The sequence below is a fragment of the Ambystoma mexicanum genome, chromosome 2q, assembly GCF_040938575.1.
Source record: "Ambystoma mexicanum isolate Mex_15411 chromosome 2q, UKY_AmexF1_1, whole genome shotgun sequence".
In the NCBI taxonomy this organism is placed as follows: domain Eukaryota; kingdom Metazoa; phylum Chordata; class Amphibia; order Caudata; family Ambystomatidae; genus Ambystoma; species Ambystoma mexicanum.
Window position 1 is genome coordinate 1,168,708,917 of NC_090924.1, and position 18,946 is coordinate 1,168,727,862.

Sequence of the window (18,946 nt, forward strand, 5' to 3'; positions counted from 1 at the left end):
CAAGCCACATGATTGGAAAAAGTTAATCCTAAATTCCTGATCAGAAGACCAACAACCAAAAGGCACTTGTAGGACCCAGAAACAGGAACACGAGTGACAACAAACTTGTGTTCATTCATAATTTCCTTCTAAGATGCTTCAGACCCACCACCCCTTCCAAGATGCGGTAGTCCACACACAAAGGTGCAACAGGGCCCTGCTTCCCAGGGCCCTAGGGAAATAAGGGCAAGTGTCTGTCTACTTTCTAATTCTCAGACAATGTTGCTTGATGAGACAACATGACATTGTCCCCGCCTCACTCATGATTTGAAAGACATAAGTTTCCAGCCACCAGCACAACAAACCAGAAGTCATTCCCAAATGCACAACCGTAGCTTTCGCATCAAGTGGGGGTGCATCTCACAGAAACCGCTAGCAGTCAGGAGCGTGCAGAATGCTTCAGACCCCTGTGCCGAACTGAGGCCATTTCCAAGATGGCGGCTAGGCTCTGACCCATAATAATAGACATGTAGAGTGCAGGTAAGGCAATCTCCCCATTAAGCAAATAGAAGCAACATCGGTGGGGTGATTAAGGGAAATAAAGAAAAAAAAGTAAAGAATCAACCCCAAACACCAAAATCACACACAGAGGAGCGAAGCCAACCAAAAACACCCAAACAGGTGCATGAACTCAGAGGCACTATAGAAGGATGGGGGATGTAGGAAGAAATGCGTAAGCTGCATAGAGAGAAGCTAATGTCCTCTCCAACAGCCCATGAATACACAGGAACCACCTACTGTGTTCATAGAAAGTGCTCACCTTGGCCAACCTGCAGGAGCTACTCTCTAGAAGAAAAAAATCAAAGCCCTGTGTACCACAGGACTCACTGTTCAGAGGAAGGTGGACAAGGAATTGATCTAGCACCAAGGCAGGAGGGTGACATAAGAGTGTCTGTCCGCATTCTGAATGAGAGGGGAGATAATACTCATTCAACTGAAGCTATGGGAGAGATCAATTGAAAGGAATGCTGAGAACCCCAAAGTCCTGGAGGGACCTAGTTAAGTTGATTCTGAGTAGACCAGATATAAAGGAGACATATCAAAGAGAGTGAGCGGTGAACACTCCCAGCAGGGGACAAACCACACACTGAGGAACAGCCTACTTGATACAAGGAAAAGTATAATCTGATGCCTGGGAGAGGCCTTCCGTCAGCTGGTGAAAGCAGGAAGACTGAAGAGAGTCTGTACTGTGAGTAATTCATGGAGGAGCCTTCACACAAGGAATTGTTTTGCTTTGATAGCTTAGGCGTGGGCATTTGTAGATCCAGGTTTCTGGACTCTTTTATTGGCCAACCTTGGAACATTTAGTGTTAGATCTATAGGGTAGCTTGGAAGTGAAGGACTCACTACGAAACAGCTTAAAGACTTTCTATTGGCCACAATGTTTAAACACACACTGTTGTTTAAACATTGTTGTTAGGGTGTCTGAAGGCGGGGCAAGGGCTTATAGCAATAGGATTTAGAACTTTTGTGTTGAACATTGACATCCAAGGGTGTTGGGCATCTGCTACAGAACCCCACATTATGTTAGCCCATCCTGGCACTGTTGAGTACATATACTGTCTTGTCATTTGTAGTATAGACCCAGGATCCTGTGGACATTTGGTCCAACTCTTTCCCAAAGAACCAGCAAGAAATAAGGTGGTTAAAACATATTTTGAGTGTATCAGATGTCATTGCGTGTCCATACTGTAGGACACTAACTTGAGGCTGTAAAGACAGTGAGACCCACTCTCCCAGAAGAAATCCAAGCTGAAGCACTGAACCATTCTCTCCACTTACTACCTCTACCCTCTCCAGCGCTGGAGGTAGATCAGTGATGCTGTTGACTCCATGATACAACTAGTAACATGTCTACTAAGATGAGATTGAGCGTATTCCCTCACCTATTTATACCTCTGACACAGTAATGGGGTCTATCAGAAGGGGACCACAGGCTCTAGAAATATCCATTTAAGTAATACTGCGCCAAAAGGCAGCCTCAACAAATGATTAGGGAAGGAACAAGATATATCAAATGACTGATTTGATTAGCAGGTTTTCTCAGTAATGACTAAAGACCAATAAGTATTTATGAATAGAGAGCCGTAATAGATCAGATTTTAAGTATCGTACTAGAAATTATTGGAACCATTCATCTACATTTTGCTCCTGGGGGGGGCGACATTCCAAAAGTTTGAAGACACTGAAAGAATTTCCTCAATAACCGAGGACAGAAAAGCTTCAATTGAAAAAAAAAAAGATTGCATACCTGTTGACATAATTCACAAAATACTTTTGATTTGATTTCATGTGAAAATACAGACAACAGTTTTACACCAGAATTCAAAACCTAGATTTATGTTGATATACATGCAATCTATGCATACCAATAACAGATGTGTAAGTGAACTGAATTTGTTTGTGTATAAATAATTGCATGTATTACACATTAGAGGAACAGCTGAGTTTTCAGAAATTAACTTATACGGGTAAATGCATTAATTCACAAGGGAAACACTGTTTATACACTACATAATCATCAGAGAGGCTTCTCCAAGGGGTTAGTAGGTGGCAGAGTCCACTAAAAGCCAACATTATTGCATTAGAGTACAGACAGCGAGAAATGGCATATGAGGAGGGACACAAAGCTTGAATGTGTTGTTTGGTTATTTGCCCACCCATTAACTGCCCATGCCGTGCTAATCCCTATGACCATTCCCACCCAGTTCCTGCCCCTTCCTGCCCAAAACAGCTCCTTATAGGAACTCTTTGAGCTCCCTTGCCATCAAACTTTGCACTCAAATTGCCTGGCAGTGTTTTGCAAGTTCTGTAACAGAAATAATTTCTTTATGGAGGCAGAGTGACTACAAAAAGAAACTCTTTTTGAAGTATGAGGGATACCCCACCCCATGCAATGGAAGACCCTAGGGTGAAGGCCTCCATGTCATGGGGTGGGGAAGCCCTATGACTTCAAAAAGAAACAGCAGGCCTCATTATAAGTTTGCCGGTCTGGGAACTATGGTACCAGTAAGCTTGCCAGTACTGCAGTTCCCGGACCGGCAAACTACGAGTTGTGCTCATGGGTGCCAGCAGAGCAGCACCCACGAGCACTGCATATCGGATACACTGGCACCGTTTATAACGGTGCCTAGTGCATCCAACCTCCCCATTCCCATTGAGCATTCTGGGGCTCAATGGGAATGTGGAGCATTCCATTACGGCGCCAGAGAATGGGCAATTACCAGGTATGTTCAGAAGTTTGGCGGCATCCTGCCGGTTTTACCGGCAAGGCTACCGCCAAACTTCTAATGAGGCCCAGTATTTTGTTGAAGTCACTCTGCATTCATAAATAATGTATTTTCGTTATGGTTCGGTCCTTAACGGAAATTATTTCTTAATGAAGTCAAAGTGACTGCAAAAACAAACGATTTCTTTTTGAAGTAATAGGGCTCCCCTCAGCCCCTTGACGGGTGCGTGTGTGACTGTATGGTGAAAGGGTGAACACTTAAATGTACGTCTGACTGCCTGGGTGTGCCTGCATGGTGAAAGGGTGCACACATAAATGTATGGGTGGGTGCCTGGGTGTGTGTGCCTGTAAGGTGAAAGGGTGCACATTTAAATGTACGAGTGGCTGCGTGGGTGTGCCTGTATGGTGAAAGGGTGCACACTCTGCCTGGGTGTGCATGTATGGTGAAAGAGTGCACACGTAAATGTATGGATGGCTGGGTGTGCATGTGTTTATATGGTGAATGGTGTGTGTGCTTTTGTTCAGGGGTGCAACAAAACCTACATTTCGTGGGGCTAACCTTTCAAATGTTGGGAGAGGCGCTAACTTCACGGGCGGTGGGGGAGGGACAAACCTATTTGTGTGGGGGCATCTCATTTCTTTACGCATTTTAATGAGACTATTCTAGTGCAGTTTCAATGTTACAAGCAGTTAACTCTCTCCTTTAAGGTTGAAAGCTCCCACTTATGGACTGCTGCGAGAATTGAGTGGTCTCCTCCTATTCCCTCTCTATCCTTCCAGTCACTCCCCTGACATGCAAGTACCAAACCCACATGACGATTTCAATTGCCTAAAAAAATTGTGATTTTAATGCAGGTACTAAGAGTGAAATGTTTTATGTTAGTAATTGATGGCCTCTTGTTAACAGCGAAACCCAGAACCCAGGTGCCGTTTAACATCTTTGTCCTGTTCTGTCCGGCAACTGCTCTGAAGGTCAGCCAGGTCGAGTCAACATAGCCCAACATTTTAGGGGCGGGGGAGTGCTGAATCCCAGTCAACTTAATGGTGTTGCACCACTACTTGTGTTTAATGCTTTGGTTACTTATTGGTAATCTTCATTACTCCTAGCGCTTTTCTTCCTCGTCTCAGTACTCGTGTATGAGGCACTGTGCCTCATACACAAGAATTGGGATGAGGTAGAGGTACAGGGAGGTAATGCCTGACTTAGATACTTGTAATCTTCATTACTCCTAGTCCCACTGTTCCTCATCCCAGTACTTACCTATGAGTCAATGAGCCTCATACGTAAGCTCTGCGACAAAGAAGAGTAACGTGGAGGTAATTTTGGGCCAAAGAGCTGATTTTGGAGGTTGGGGTAGGGGTGGGAGGGCGAGGGGATGTTTGTGGGGGGGCGGGATTGTGAAACAAATCATAATCGTTGTACATGTCCAGGCTAAGCAGACATGATATGTAGTATTAGTGGCTAGAGAGGCATTTTGGTGTAGCCAGTCTAGTAATTCCTCAGTTTGGTATGACTTTTATAATAACTGGGAATTTCTGATAAAGCAGTCCTGCTAAGTATAATTACCTGGCTAGACTGGCATTTGGGTGCTGCCAGATTAGTCATTTCTTACTGGGCCATTGTAAATTCTTTCTGGGCATCTGTGATAAAATGATATGATATAAGTCATTCATAACGCACCTGTACACAAGTGTTTCTAGGCGCGACAAGACACTGGAGGGAAGATAGAAGGAGGACAAGGCAAACAATCTTACTAGGCTTTGTGTCATTCAGATCGTGCAGGTGCAAGAACGAGAAGTGCAAGGGGAAAGGGAGGGGGGAAGTGCAAGGGAGAGGGGAGGGAAAAACAGGGCAGCAATGGCAGCCCAACAACGAGTTGGTAAAGCAGACAGGTAGGTCAGGTAGGCCAGCAGGGGAGGGAGAGAGAGAAAGCAGAGGAGAAGAGAAACGTTTTTAGCTGCTTCCGGATCTTCAGGTGGTCTGGCTCAAGTTTGAGGGGGCAGGGAGGCGTTTCCAGAGAGAGGCACCTGCATAGTAGAGAGATCTTCCCCCCAACTCTCTACCTGGGGAAGAGTCTTACCCTTAGAGAGTTGGAGGTAGCTGAGCAGAGGGCTTGAGAAGGTATTTTGCAAGAGAGTGTTGGATGTAGTGTGGCCCTGTGCCCAGAAAGCTTTTTGGACAATGCAAAGGGTCTTGAACTAACTTGATCCTTGCAGCAACCGGGAGCCAGTAGAGAGATTTCAGGGCTGGAGAGATATAATCCCTGGGCTTGAGGCCAAGGATAAGTCTTGCAGTCCTGTTCTGGATTAGTTGCAGAGGACAGAGAGTAAAGGAAGACAGGTTGAGAAACAGTCTGTTGCAGTAGTCCAACCTAGAGAGAACGAGGGCTCTGGAGGCAGTGAGCTTATGGCGTAAAGTGAGAAAGGGAAGAGTCCCTTTGAGGAGGAGCAGCTGGTAGTGGGACTTCTTGGCAATGTCCTAGATGTGAGGAGAGAAAGAGAGAGTGGAGTCAAAGATGACAACAACATTTTTTGCCTCGCATGAATGCGAAGGAAGAGGGCCCAAGGTGGACGGCCAGAGTGTGAGAGGGAAAGCGGGGGCAGGGGTCCCAATGAGAAGGATCTCCATCTTACTGGCATTAAGGGAGAGATTGGTGGATGTGCACCAATCCTGAATCGCGGCTAGACATTCAGGAATGAGAGAGAGAGGAGAGGAGTCTGAGGGGAGCCTGAAAGAAAGCTGAGTGTCATCTGCATAAGAGGAGAATGTAGAGATCATGCGGGCCAAAGGGGCCAAGAAGAGGTTGAAAAACCAGGGTGAGAGGATGGAGCCCTGGGGAACGCCACAGGCACAGAGAGATGTGGCGGAGAGAAAGGGACCAAGTTGCACCTGGGAGGGACAGTCCAAGAGGAAGGAGGCAAGCCACTCATCGCCTGATCCATGATGCCCAGGTTCTCATGGAGTCGATTGATCAGGATGGCGTGGTTGACTGTGTCGAAAGCAGAGGAAATATTAAGGAGGATGAGGACAGAAGGAATGATGTAATCAAGGTTAGAGAGCAGATCTTCACGGGTGTTCAGGAGAACAGTTCAGGAGAAAAGTTTCCGTGCCTCTGGCAGCTCTGAAGCCAGACTGATGGTCATGGAGACAACCAACAGATTGAGTGTGGCGAGTAAGCTGGAAGATGGGCAGTTTTTTCCAACAGTTTGCCCAGGAAAGGGGTGATGGAGATTGGGTGATAGTTTGCGAGACAGGCAGGAAAGGCAGATGGCTTCTTGAGGAGTGGGTGCACAAGGGAGTGCTTAAGGGGAAAGGGTAACGTTCCAGTGGTGAAGAGTGATTACAGAAATCGGCCAAGGCTGGAGCGAGGGTGTCAATATTTTCCTTGCTGGTTCTAGAGGAGCAGGGGAGCACCTGCTTGAACAACACTTTCATAGATCGGACTTGTCTAGAAACCTCATCAGGTATTGTCAGAGAGAAAGAGGAGAAAGGAGGAAGAGAAGTAGGGCTGGCCAAAGGGGGGCCCAGAGAGGAAGAGGGAGAGGAAGAGGAGATAGGGGACAGGATGTCCTGAGTTTTAGCAGAAAAGTGAGAGAACAGAGCCATACAGAGGGCCTGGGAGGGAACAGGAGAGGTAAAGACTGCAACAGGATTGACCAATTACTTGAAGATTTTAAAGAGTTTCGCCATGTTGTTAGAGGCTGCAGAGACCCGGGCTTGAATGTGTGCTCTCTTCTTGATGAGTGTTATTGCTTTGACTGGAATTTTGGTGCAACCAGTCTAGGTATGTTTGAATTTGACCTGGCATGCTTTACTGTAATATTACGTGTCTACACTGGTCTACATTGTGCAGCCAGTGGACATGTTTTCATTGTGGCATAGCATTTTCAATAGCAAAGCATTCATATTCCTGTGCACTGTTGGTGACTTGCATGTATTGGATTGGTATTACCCTACAAACCCATTGCAAACACTCTTGTTTTTAGCTAGTTTTTCTCAGAAAGTGTGCTGTATATTGCATTAAAACACATATTTATATCTTTCTCCTAGTGCAGTGTGTGGCATACCCCTTCAACAGCACATTTGTGCGTATTGCGTAAGCGTGATAATATAGGCTGGCCCAGAGTGTGGCGTGACCCGTGATTTGTTGATGAGTTGGGGGGCCCCCGCAGCATGGCTCGCAGGGGTTCCCCCACGTTTTGTGTTACGCCACTGCCCTTAAACAAAATCTTTTCTAAAAATGATCCACCTTTTTTAACTGCATCCCGTTGCCGATTATGCGAAACATTTGTCCTTTCATAAAATGTTCAATATTAGGTCCTCTTTATAGAAACTGTATCGTCTATCTTGACTGGTGGTAACTATCTCTCTCATGGTGGTCATACTCCGGCACAATTAGATCACATACAATATTGCTACTGTCTCAGATGGGTGGGAAAACGTGTCAGTAACCTATTTCCACCGGGAGGTTCATTGGTCCACTTGGAGGAAAGGAGTCAGGTGGGCAGAGAGCAACGGCGTCGAGGACCCTGCATGATGGCAGATGGGTGGCGGCAAAAGGTTGGTCTTATCCTGGGGATGTTTCTCTTCTCACTGCTGGCTCAGTAACGCCATTTGAATGGTGTCAGGTGGCGGGGGAAGTGGACAGAGGCCTATGCTGCAGAAGAATACTAGCTGGGCGGTCACTATTGCTTGGAATTAAGTCTGCCTCTTTCTGTATCCAGGTCGTTTTGCGGGAATATTTTGTAAATTTCGTTAATGTTTGGCTTTAATATTTCGATTTTAGGTACAATGTGATGGACGTCGTTTTTTGCTTGCGTTTAATATCCCCATACAGACACTAAGCAGCTATGTACATGTAAAAATAGACAAAATATACACTTTAGGTATGTTTCTTTGTCACAAAACCTTATCTTTTCTGTCCCTACACGTTACCCCTGCAATACCGAGCTCACCTCATTAGTATAATCCAGGGGTTTGGAACTTTTGGCTCGCCAGATATTTTGGACCACAACTCCCATCAGTCTTAGCCAGCATAGTAAATGGTGAGGGGTTATGGGAATCTTAGTCCAAAACATCTGTAGAGCCGAAGGTTGCAGACTTATAGTATAATCAGTGTAACTATGTAAAGGCATCCTGCAAAGGGACTGCCTCTGCTATGAGAATTTAGCTCGCCTGCGGGACTTCTGACAGACGCGTCTGACCAATCAATGAATGAATACAATACAACAATAAGATAACACACATTGAATAATGCGTGTCCTACATCTGACAAAACAATCGATCTGAATATGAACCACTTACCTTATGAAACTGTGGAGGGTATATTCTGCAAGCCCCGTGGTTCAATAGCAATTGGTAGCAGATTTCTGGCTGAGCAGCGGGTCGCACACCCGTCACCTTAAGCACATACTGGATGGGTCCACAACCATTGATATCCATGGTGTTGGCCTCCGCTCCAGCCTCCAGAAACATGTCCAAGAGAACATGGTCACAGTTCCAAGCAGCCTTATGAAGAGGCGACTTGTTATCCTCGTCGCGGGAATTGATGTTTGCCTTGTAGTCTAAAAGCATGCGACAGATGAGGTGGTGGTTTGAGCTGTACTCCTGCTCCTTCATTTCAAGTGTCCAATAAGCTGCCGTTCCCAGAGGCGTTTCCAGCTCAGCATTCAGGCTATCAACATCTGCCCCGTGGTCGACGTAAAAAGCCACAAGCTCGGGAATGCCAAGACGTGCCACTGTATGCAGAGGAGTCTCCTCCATTTCGTTGGCTGTTCTGATATTGACATTTGCTCCTGTATACCATGAGAAATCAAAGAACTGTTTACAGCACAAATAAAACATTATTCCAAATGTTCTGGAAGCCCAGAGTCCAACCTGTATTTCAACAGTCCATAGGCCTGATTCATTTGCGTGAAAAACGCAGATTTGCGCGCCGTTCTGCCCGAAAATCCCTGATTGACGTATGGGGATTTTCGGGCAGAAAGGCGTACAAATCTGCGTTTTTCAAGCAAATAATTCCATGAATCAGGCAGCATGTGTCCATCAATGCATGACAGCTAAATGTTTCAATAACTGCATATGTCAAGAACTTCCTTAATCTCACGAACATATTTGCCACTGAGTGTTCAATAATGCCTACTGAATTCACGTTAATATGGACACATAGTTAGAAATCTGTGTACTAGTTCAATATAATGAATGCTTCAAGTCAATGAATCTGTCAATGTATGCTATGATCACAGTTCCAGTCAGCATGTTATGCTGCAAAACCCCTTGTATGTAAAAGGAGGCTCTGTGAAGCGCGTAGCTACTGAGTATATTCAGATTATCAGAGATCAAATAACTACCAGAAACCCCAAGATTACCAGACAATCAATATTAGCCACGTTAGTGATTAGAAATCAGGACTCTGAAACCTATCACAGAGACCCCTGCCAAGGGGCAGGTCCCACGGCAGAACCCAATGTCCACGTTTTCCGCAATACAGAAACCTTTCTTTTAAAAAAAAATGTTTTGGGGAACGCTTCACGAATTTGTGCGTCATCCTTGCACAGGGGCCATGCTAATCTTCTCTGTATCGTTCCAATTTTAGTATAGGTGCTGCCGAAGCGAGCACAATATAGGAACCTTTCTGATCTCGTTCGTATTTCATCTCACTTCCTTGCTCAGTCAACCTCACAGTCTGTCTGCAGGGGGTTTGGTAAATTCTAACCTTCTTAATTGGAGTGAAACTGCATTTTATCAAAAGACAGAGAAGCTTCATATTATGCAGTTCACACTGCTCTTCATTTGACAGGCAACAGCAAGCACACATACCACTTGCAACTTTACACGTCACATAATTCCCTGTTCTAGATCACACGACGTGGCCACGTTATGACAGACCGTGTATAATCTCCTCTTCCTTAGGCTTTTTCTTGCTGTGGACCTAGTGAACGTTGAGTATTCCTTGCACGTGTGACATCTGTATGCTTTAATTTTGTGTCGTGTTATATATATGTGTGAGGAGCACTCATTGTGTCTATTTGGTGGTGTCTCTGGAGAACACAATGGCCGCGCATTTGGCTGCGCTCGGCCTATGAGGAAGGAACACTGAGGCATGGGAGACCGCTTACACAAATAGAAGCAGCCTGTGTATGTATTCAGGTCTGCTGGACCAAGTGCAAATATTGCTTGATTTTAATATATTTAGAAAATAATGAATGCAAAGCTTTGTAGACGGGGCTGGCTTGAGGTCCCTGACACTGAAATCAGTCGTCACATTCTAGGGTGTGACCTACAGGACAGCCGATAGCTTTAGGGGACAAGCACATGTCGGGCTTATTACAGGTTTAGCAGCAATAGCAAAGGGTAGCGGATGTGAGTCTGCACACCAGAGATGGAGGAAACTTTGTCTTTACAGGAGGAATTTGTAGAAGAGGAAGAATCTTCCTCTGTAGACACCCTGTTTGGGGCACAACTTTTGCCAATTTTGTGTCGGAGTCCAACTCTGAAGCCATGGGTCACACTAGGTCCTCCAAATTTAGAGGAAGAGACTGGAAAACTCTTTACTCCATTGTGGCACAGATTTAGACCCTTCCTATTGAAGCAATTAATAAGGTACGACTGTGCCAAGAGACTTCTGGGGATCTGGGATGCATATCTAGGTATGGTAAAGTTTTTAAAAAGTGGAAACACCAGGGATGGGTGTGATGGGTGTGATATACTTAGCTTCCTAATTCTCCCAGCCCGGGGCACTGACGGCCATTTATCCATCTATAAGGGAGCAATGCACAACCAGACCTGTTGGCTGCAAGTAGTGCAGGCCAGGGAACAGTGGAAAGTAAATTCTGCCTCTAGAATCGACAGCTGTCACAGGAGACGGGGACTCTCCATTGTTTACTATGCTGCTCTGGAAGAGTTTGCAATGGGGACCAGGAACAACCTGAAGTCCTCATTTCCAGTACTAAAGACATTCATGATTCCATGGGTATGTTGATGTTTGATCCTAGGTCTTTTGTGTGTCCTTTACCACTCAGTCGCAAACCACCCCCCCTAGTAGCACAATGGGCCTCATTACAACAGTAACGGCCACGGTATGAACGGTGCTGGTAAGGCACCGGCACCGTTCATACTGGGCCGCCACATTACGAGTTCTGCTCGCGGGTGCCGCTCTGCACGCCTGGTATGACCAGGCGTGCAGAGCCGCCCCCGTGAGCAGAACAGGATGGTAGCAACGGTACCGTTATGAACGTTAACGCTGCCATTCCCATTGAACCCTATGGAGGCTGAAATGGGAACAGGGACGTACGGGCTCTGGGTCCCACGCAATGGGAATTACCGGGCCCACAAAGGTCGGAATGGCCCGGTAATTCGCCATTCGCTGGACCGGGAGCCGGACCCGAGTTTGGGGGTAGCCATGCCCTCATTAAGGGCATGGCTACCTCCAACCTCATAATGAGGCCCAATAACGTCAGACCATCAGCGATACAAAATTGGACAGTTTGGCTAGAGGACATATGAAGTCTGAAGGTCCTAGACACTTAGTTACAAACAAAAACAAAAAAAAACCTTGGTGGATCAAAAGATTAGCATGTTTTTGTCTAAATATGACAAAGGCACAGCTATGGGTGTGTATAGGGTGTGGCATACCTGTCAGGACAGGCTTTTGGACATAGTGGGTCCACTAGCAAAGATTTCGATCCAAACATTTTGAGTGCTAGGGCACTGTTGAAAATGTGCTTTCTAGGCAATGGAAATGATTTTAAAAGTACAGAGCATTGTAAAGGTGTATTAATGAAAATTAATCCCAAGCTGGCAAAGAATACCGAAGGATATGCTGTCTGTGGTACAATAGTCAGCCACTGTGTCACTATGTGTTCTTCTCTTGGTAAAGCAATAACACTCTGAACAATATGTTTACCCCAGTTTACTGGCACCGGTTTGTGTTAGGAGCAGATAGACGGGTCAGACTTCCAGATCCTCAAGTTCTATTGGATTGGCCAAGGGAAGGAGGAACAGAGCTCCTTTGAGATCTAAAAGCGGGTTTTCTTTCAATGGAAGGAACAATATAACAGAGGGAGTTTCTGCAGGAGAAGAGCCAACTCTGGAAATATTTTACAGTAAGTCATCTTACTCCTCCTTTACCACTGAATTTTCAAAACTTCCTCCACAATTAGTAAATTAATTACGGCTGAGTCTTGAATGTCCTGCTGTTTACAAATGTTGCGCTTTTTGTGTGGTTAGATGCCTTAAATGTGAACGCAGAGCTAGACACCTGAGAGGTCCAGCAACATAGCTATTTTTCACCTTACATAAGCCTTGCAAACCAGTTTCTTCACTACTTTGGCTATATGGGACCATTGGGTTATGACTTAAGCAGTGTGATGAACATAGAGGTGGCAACCCTTTTTCTTGGCAATACACCAGTAAAGAAATTACAGCACTAGGTATAACTAGTACGGGGACGAGGAAGCCACAAAAGGAGGAGCAAAACTATATACAAGGTTTTAGTCCTATCTTTATGTTTATCAAAGTTCTCATTCATAAAAGAGAAGAAAGACAAAACATTTGTGGTAGTAGCAGTACTCGTAGTAGTGTTGGTGGTTGCAGAAGAAGCAGCACTAGTATTGGCAGTGGTCGTGATGGTAGAAGTGGCAGTCGTGGGTTTTGGAAGTGGAGAAGTCGTAGACATGAAGAAAGGAGAAGCAGACTAAAAGAAGAGGAGAAAACAAACAAATCTACTTCACAGGAACAGAGACGGGCAGAGGACCGCTGCTGGAGCCTAAGAGACGGCTGAGACTGGGGCTTCAAACTGTGGTGCCTCCTTCGTCTATCCAAGGGGCTACAGTGGAGCGCATACTGTGGAACCGAGCAGGGATATAAATATCCCAATGCATAAGCGTGACCAGCAAACCTTCCCCCGCCTCTTTGTCATGTCTGTGTCAGGACACCAGAAAGTGTTTAATTTAATCAATATCGTTGGGAAATGCTTAAAGCTAAAAGACCTTGTGACACAGCATTTGCAAAGACACCAGGTTGTTCAGGTTCTACAAAACCGATGCAGCCTAATGCCGGCTTAGGAAACAGAAAACCGGTGTACGAACGCAGGCCGCGGTCAGGACGAGAACCGACAACAACCTTGTGGGCAGCTGCAAAATGGCATGTCGAAAGCCAGATGTACTTGTCATCTTACACTGTCGCCTGCTCCAATAGCAGGCGAGATATGGAACCAGCAGACAGAGAATGACTCACACGCGTCAGAAGAGGAAAAACACTAAAGACTTCCTTAGCTAGTGTCATCACCACTGGGAGCATACCGGGGGACCTGTCTGAATAAGGAAGAACCAGCTGGAAAACAGGCTACACTAGGAGAGCAACCCAGCAGATACCGGAGACGCAGGAGCAGGTGTGGGAACCCCAAAGGGGGGAGTGAATACCTTTGGGGAATGTCAAGGGCAAACACACAGCATCTGGTCATGTATGTGAATAAGTGAAGAAACCAGAGACGTTTTAGAGGAAGTACCCCATTTTTCCTCAGCCCAGTATGATGGGAAACAACAAAGCATTTGAGTGCATTTTCGAAACCTCCTAGTAGAGAAGTATACCAAGTTTGCCGGACCTTGGGCAAACCGGAATAAATTGTTTTCCCACAAATTAATTGTCTTCCATAGGAAAGACCAGGGGAAGTGGATTGTCCCTGCTGCTACTGATAAAATCCTATAGGGGAAGAAAACGAATTTCCCTAATAGGAAAGGGATGGAAAAGACCATGGAAGAGGATTGTCCCCCTGGCATTAAGAGAACCACTTTGCCGGGAAGAAAAAATACTTCCCAGTTAGTAGCGGAGCTGACCATCGTGATTATCCTACTGGCAATTGTTGTGTTGGGACTAAATATTGAGTGGCTAGACTTTCTTGGTTGAACCTGGTACAACCAAGTCGAGAACTGCTGCACAGAAGCAGCCAAGTACATTACTATGGCCCCTTATAGTAACACCTTGAAGCATTTGAGTGTGAGGGTCAGAACAGGTGTTTGGACACAGGACAGTGAACATTTAATGTTGAACATTCTGTGATTTCACTGAATTTACTTCACCTAAAGGTGAAATCTTCGAATTTGGTTTTTTAAATTTTTTTAATGTGTGGGGAGACCCTCAGCCCCCCCCACTTCCCCTACTTTATCCTATCCCTTTACCACACCCCCATCTATGTTTTAAAATTTACCCAGTTAGACAACCGAATTAGAAGAAAAGAAATTGAAGATTTCACATTAGGTGAAAATGGATTAGGTGAAATGTACAAATATGGGTAAAACCACTACCTGTGTCAGTATCACCTTACTATGACCCCTCGCAGCCAGCAGGCATTAGTACTTCCATGTTGGAGCACACTTAGCTTGTGGGGCCATAGTTTCCAAAGACTTCAAAGCTGTATATTTTTTAGCAGATATTCTCAGATCAGCAGAATGGTCTCCCATGTCTGTCTTCTGCACTTTCTACTGTAAATCAATAACTGTAAATCAATAACTAATGCCTCAGCTCATCTGTGGATTGACATTTCAGTTTCATATACATTTTTGTTTCATGGCTAGATTAGATGTATTTTTATGTCATTTGTAAATGAGCTGTTGCTCATCTATTGATTTGGTCAAGTGAGGATAGCTGATTAACCCAGTTTACTACTTTGGGGATGTTTTTTTGAACTTTAGATATTTTACAGCATGATTTTACATATTTTGTAGGATAATGAAACAGTATTTTTGAACATTTGGGTGGTTAATGGAATTGTATACAGGTGGTATGTTAAGACGGGTCAGTCATTTGGTCGAAAACCAAAGGATCGAATGCCATTTAATCGACAGTCAAATGGTCGAAAAAAAAGGTCGATTTTTTTTTTATTATTTTATTTTATGGGGGGTTCCCCCCTAACCCCCCGTTTTCTTTATTAAAAATATTTTTTAACCAACTAAAAATTAAAAAATATATAAATAAATAAATAAAAAATTCGACCTTTTTTTTCGACCATTTGACTGTCCATCAAATGGTCATTCAATCTTTTATTTTCAACCATTTGACTGGACACCGTTAAGACGATGTAGTAATCAAAACCGAATACCTCCATATATATGATGCTTACTTTTGCACTGCTCCTATACAAGCTAGAATACTACACAAAACACTCACCATCACTCACAAATGTGTCACAACAAATGCCCCTATCTTAACCAATGTCTCACATGCAAAACAGCAACCAGATCTCTCAGATCCAAAGCAAATACGCACCTACTCAGCCCCCGCTTCAAAAACGCTAGAACAGGTAGCTCTAGCTGCCCTGTAGCAGCCCCCAGAATCTGGAACTCACTCCCACCCAAAACTTAAGAAACTATTAAAAACTTGGCTCTTCAATAAATTCTAATCTGGCACCAGGACAATGCATATGGCATCTGCTTGACCTCCTGACCGCCAGCCGATCGTGAACTTTACATTTGCATCAATTGTTTGTTATGCGCTAACTATGTCTACCATGCAAAGTTGTAATCTTGTAACTGTTCCTGTAACCAATGCCAAGTCTTCCCGCCATGTAACCAATAATCCTTTAAGACTTTTTTTTTGCTGATTTTTTCATGTAACCATTAAGATTGTTAAGTATGCTTGTAACCTACGCCGTGATACCTATGGGTTTCGGCGTATAATCAAATGCAATAAATAAATAAAATAAGTTAATGAACATTAGTACCCGGGACGCGCGGCTGAACAGGAATACTGTGTGGTGATTGGCTCATTTGCGAGCCATACCACACGGTATTCCCGTCCACGCCGTGCGTGCCGGCTACTCTGTTCCCAGCGAGGGGCGTGGCAGCCCCTCAGCCAATGAGGAGGCTCGAAAAGGGGAAATCCCCGCTCCGAGCTTCCCCATGGCTGGAGGCTTCCCTCGACCCCGCCGGGGGCTCCGGTAAGACATTTTTTTTCCCTTTCCTCCTCCCTCCTCCCATGCCACCCCACTTACCTTCTATCTCGCAGTCTCTGGCGGGGGACGATGGAAACCTCCAGCTGTGTGGAGACTCGGAGCGGGGCCAACCCCACTCCAAGCGATGGAGGCCATCGGCTTCCATCGTCCCCGGCAGAGACCGCGGTACGTTTTTTATTTTTATTTTTCTTCCGCACCCCACTTACCTTCTTTGTTCTTCTTATCTCGGGAGCGGACGCACTGGGAACAGAGTGTTCCCAGCGCGCCCGCTCCCGATGGCTGCCATGGAAAGGGAAAACAGACTATGTTTTCCCCCATTTTCCCTTTCCCGGCGGCCATTTATTTTGACGTTTTTTTTTCTGTTCCAAAACGTGTTTCGAAACAGAAAAAAAAGCAATAACGGCCCGGGGTACTAATGGCAATAAGCCCCTCGACTGCGGGCCAATACCGCCCGAGGTAATGCCCCGGGGCTTCGTTAAGTAACTACGGCCCCGGGGGCATTACCTGGGGCGGTATTGGCCTGCAGTCTCGTGGCTTATTGCCACAGTATCTTGATGTTCCCATCTTGCCATCTCAATGATCCAGAATGTCAAAGTAGTGTTAGGTTCAAGTGGGTGCCTGATCACATTGACTGGATGTACTGCTTGCATCATCTTTGCAAATGACTTAGTAAAAGGCTTATCCAGAGACTGGCGGATTGATGGGTATTGATAACAGCAAGGCTTTTGATACAACATTGATACCTTTGGCTTGTCCATTTACTCATGATTCTGTTTAGCTTCCTTTTAATTCCAAGGTTTAAATAGTACAGGAACACTGTTATAAAAAGATGAAAAGTGCAATTTGTTTTTTGCAAATCTTAAGTAAACAACCCGTTTAGGCTAACACCCCTGCATCAGTTGAGGGAGTGGAGATGAGGTCACCTGTAGAAAGAGTAAAAGCTGCTATGGGGAGGAAAGTGTACAAGGAAGCATTTTTTCTGGATATTTACCTGGCCCTACTAGTGACGGAAGGTCATAAGAAGGAATCCTCCCATCCCCCTGCACTCCACTTCACCCAAACATATGGAATCAGTACACACTGGCAACCTTATCCAAGTATGAAACTGATGAAGGATTAAAAACTCCTGATGATGTACAGGGTTTGAGATACAATAAAGTACTTATATTATTTAGGGTCGCGCCCACAATCCACAACATATTTTGAGCCATACGCCGTTTCCCCACTGCTATTTAACACATACCTGCATAGGATACCTTGCTGGGTGAGTAGGAGGGCGTGGTGTCAGTTGTATTTGGAAATGCACTTTTGAATAGCCATTCTATGTGGACTTGTAGACTATCGGAGGAGTAAAATCTACTCTTAATACCCTCTTAAATGAATTACAATAAGTCATTGCGAAATCTCTGTGACGCTGTTACCTTAATGTGGGACAATTGTGATGTCAGAAGAACATTATTTATAGTTTTTCACATAGGTAATGTCACTCCTGTTATAGTATAATATAGTGCATGTTCTAAACGTCTTTCATGCCTGTCACAAAATCCTCAGCGCATTTTGGACTGGTGTATGTCAATGGGAACATAAATTGCTGTGAATGTCTCTTTAATATTTGTCGATGGAGGTTGGAAATGCTAACTATGTGACAATTTTTAAGCCAATCAAAGATTGCTGATCCATTTCTTTTTTTGGGGAGAAAAAAATGTTTATTCATGTGTTTCATCAGAACTCTTTGTATTGCACTAGCAGTTCAAACTTAAAAATAAATCTCAGAAAATTGAAATACAGGGTCTGCTGTTGAGCAGCCAAGAAGTTGGCTGCTTAGGCTCGGAGCTCCGGCCCCACGCAATCCTTTACTGAATTAACCCTGCATTTATCCATTATCACGGCATTCCAGTGGTTGCTTACTGAAGCGGACAGGTTGTGGATCTAGCAGACCTAAGCCAACACCGAACCGCTCCTTGTGGGCGGTGTGAAGTGCCTTTGAAGATTGAGCTGGCTGTGAGAGCGACGAGGCCTGGGTGTCACACCCTTGAGGGCTGGGTGCCTGTGCCGCGCGTTCCCTGGTCTGGCACTGCCTAATGTGGTCTACGCAGCAGCCGATGACCGACATAGTTGTGGCCCAATAAAAGATCTTTAAGCCTACCTGGAACAATTTGGATCCAGCTGGGGCGTTTCGATCAGTGTGTGACGAATGCTCAGAACCCCTCCAGAGCCCGTAGGCATCTGCGCTGCTACATGCCGTACTGTCAAGGACGACCCGGTGACCGTGCCTGATGTCCAGGCACCACCCTGCCGAGAGGCACCCAGACGGGGTGCTGGACGATAAAGCTTGCACCAGAGTGAGCTGCTGCTCTTCATCCAATCCCATCCGGACCCAGACTGTGGGGGACATCAGCGGTGGCTTGCATGACCCTTTGGTCGCTACCTGGCCTGCAAGTGGGCTCCTGCATCTGTTGCAATGGACTTGGAGCTGCCCAGCTGATCAGCGCGCTCACCCCTTCTGGTCTCTGCTGAGATGGGATAGCCACAGCTCCTGTGAATATAGTCTACAGTACCTGCGCCGCCGCCGGTCACAGTGGTCGTTTCCTGGCTGATCCCTACACTGTTGCCCGAGGTGTCCTGTCCTGGGCTCTTTGTGGACTGGTGTGGGGACTTGACATCAGGGCCGGAAACAATTCTACTGTACATCTCCTCTATATAACGCGGGCCAATGGGAGGTGCCCCG

At 45.5% G+C, this 18,946-nt stretch overlaps 1 protein-coding gene and 1 pseudogene across 1 annotated transcript in view; both read right to left on the minus strand.

Moving 5' to 3' along the window:
• ASB4 (ankyrin repeat and SOCS box containing 4) overlaps positions 1–18,946 on the minus strand; it is a 279,612-nt gene that overhangs the window by 151,541 nt on the left and 109,125 nt on the right. The window contains exon 3 of the mRNA XM_069648554.1: positions 8,574–9,064. Coding sequence (XP_069504655.1) covers positions 8,574–9,064 — 491 coding nt within the window. The remainder of the gene's footprint in view (positions 1–8,573; positions 9,065–18,946) is intronic.
• LOC138570477 (U6 spliceosomal RNA) lies at positions 9,775–9,888 on the minus strand (annotated as a pseudogene).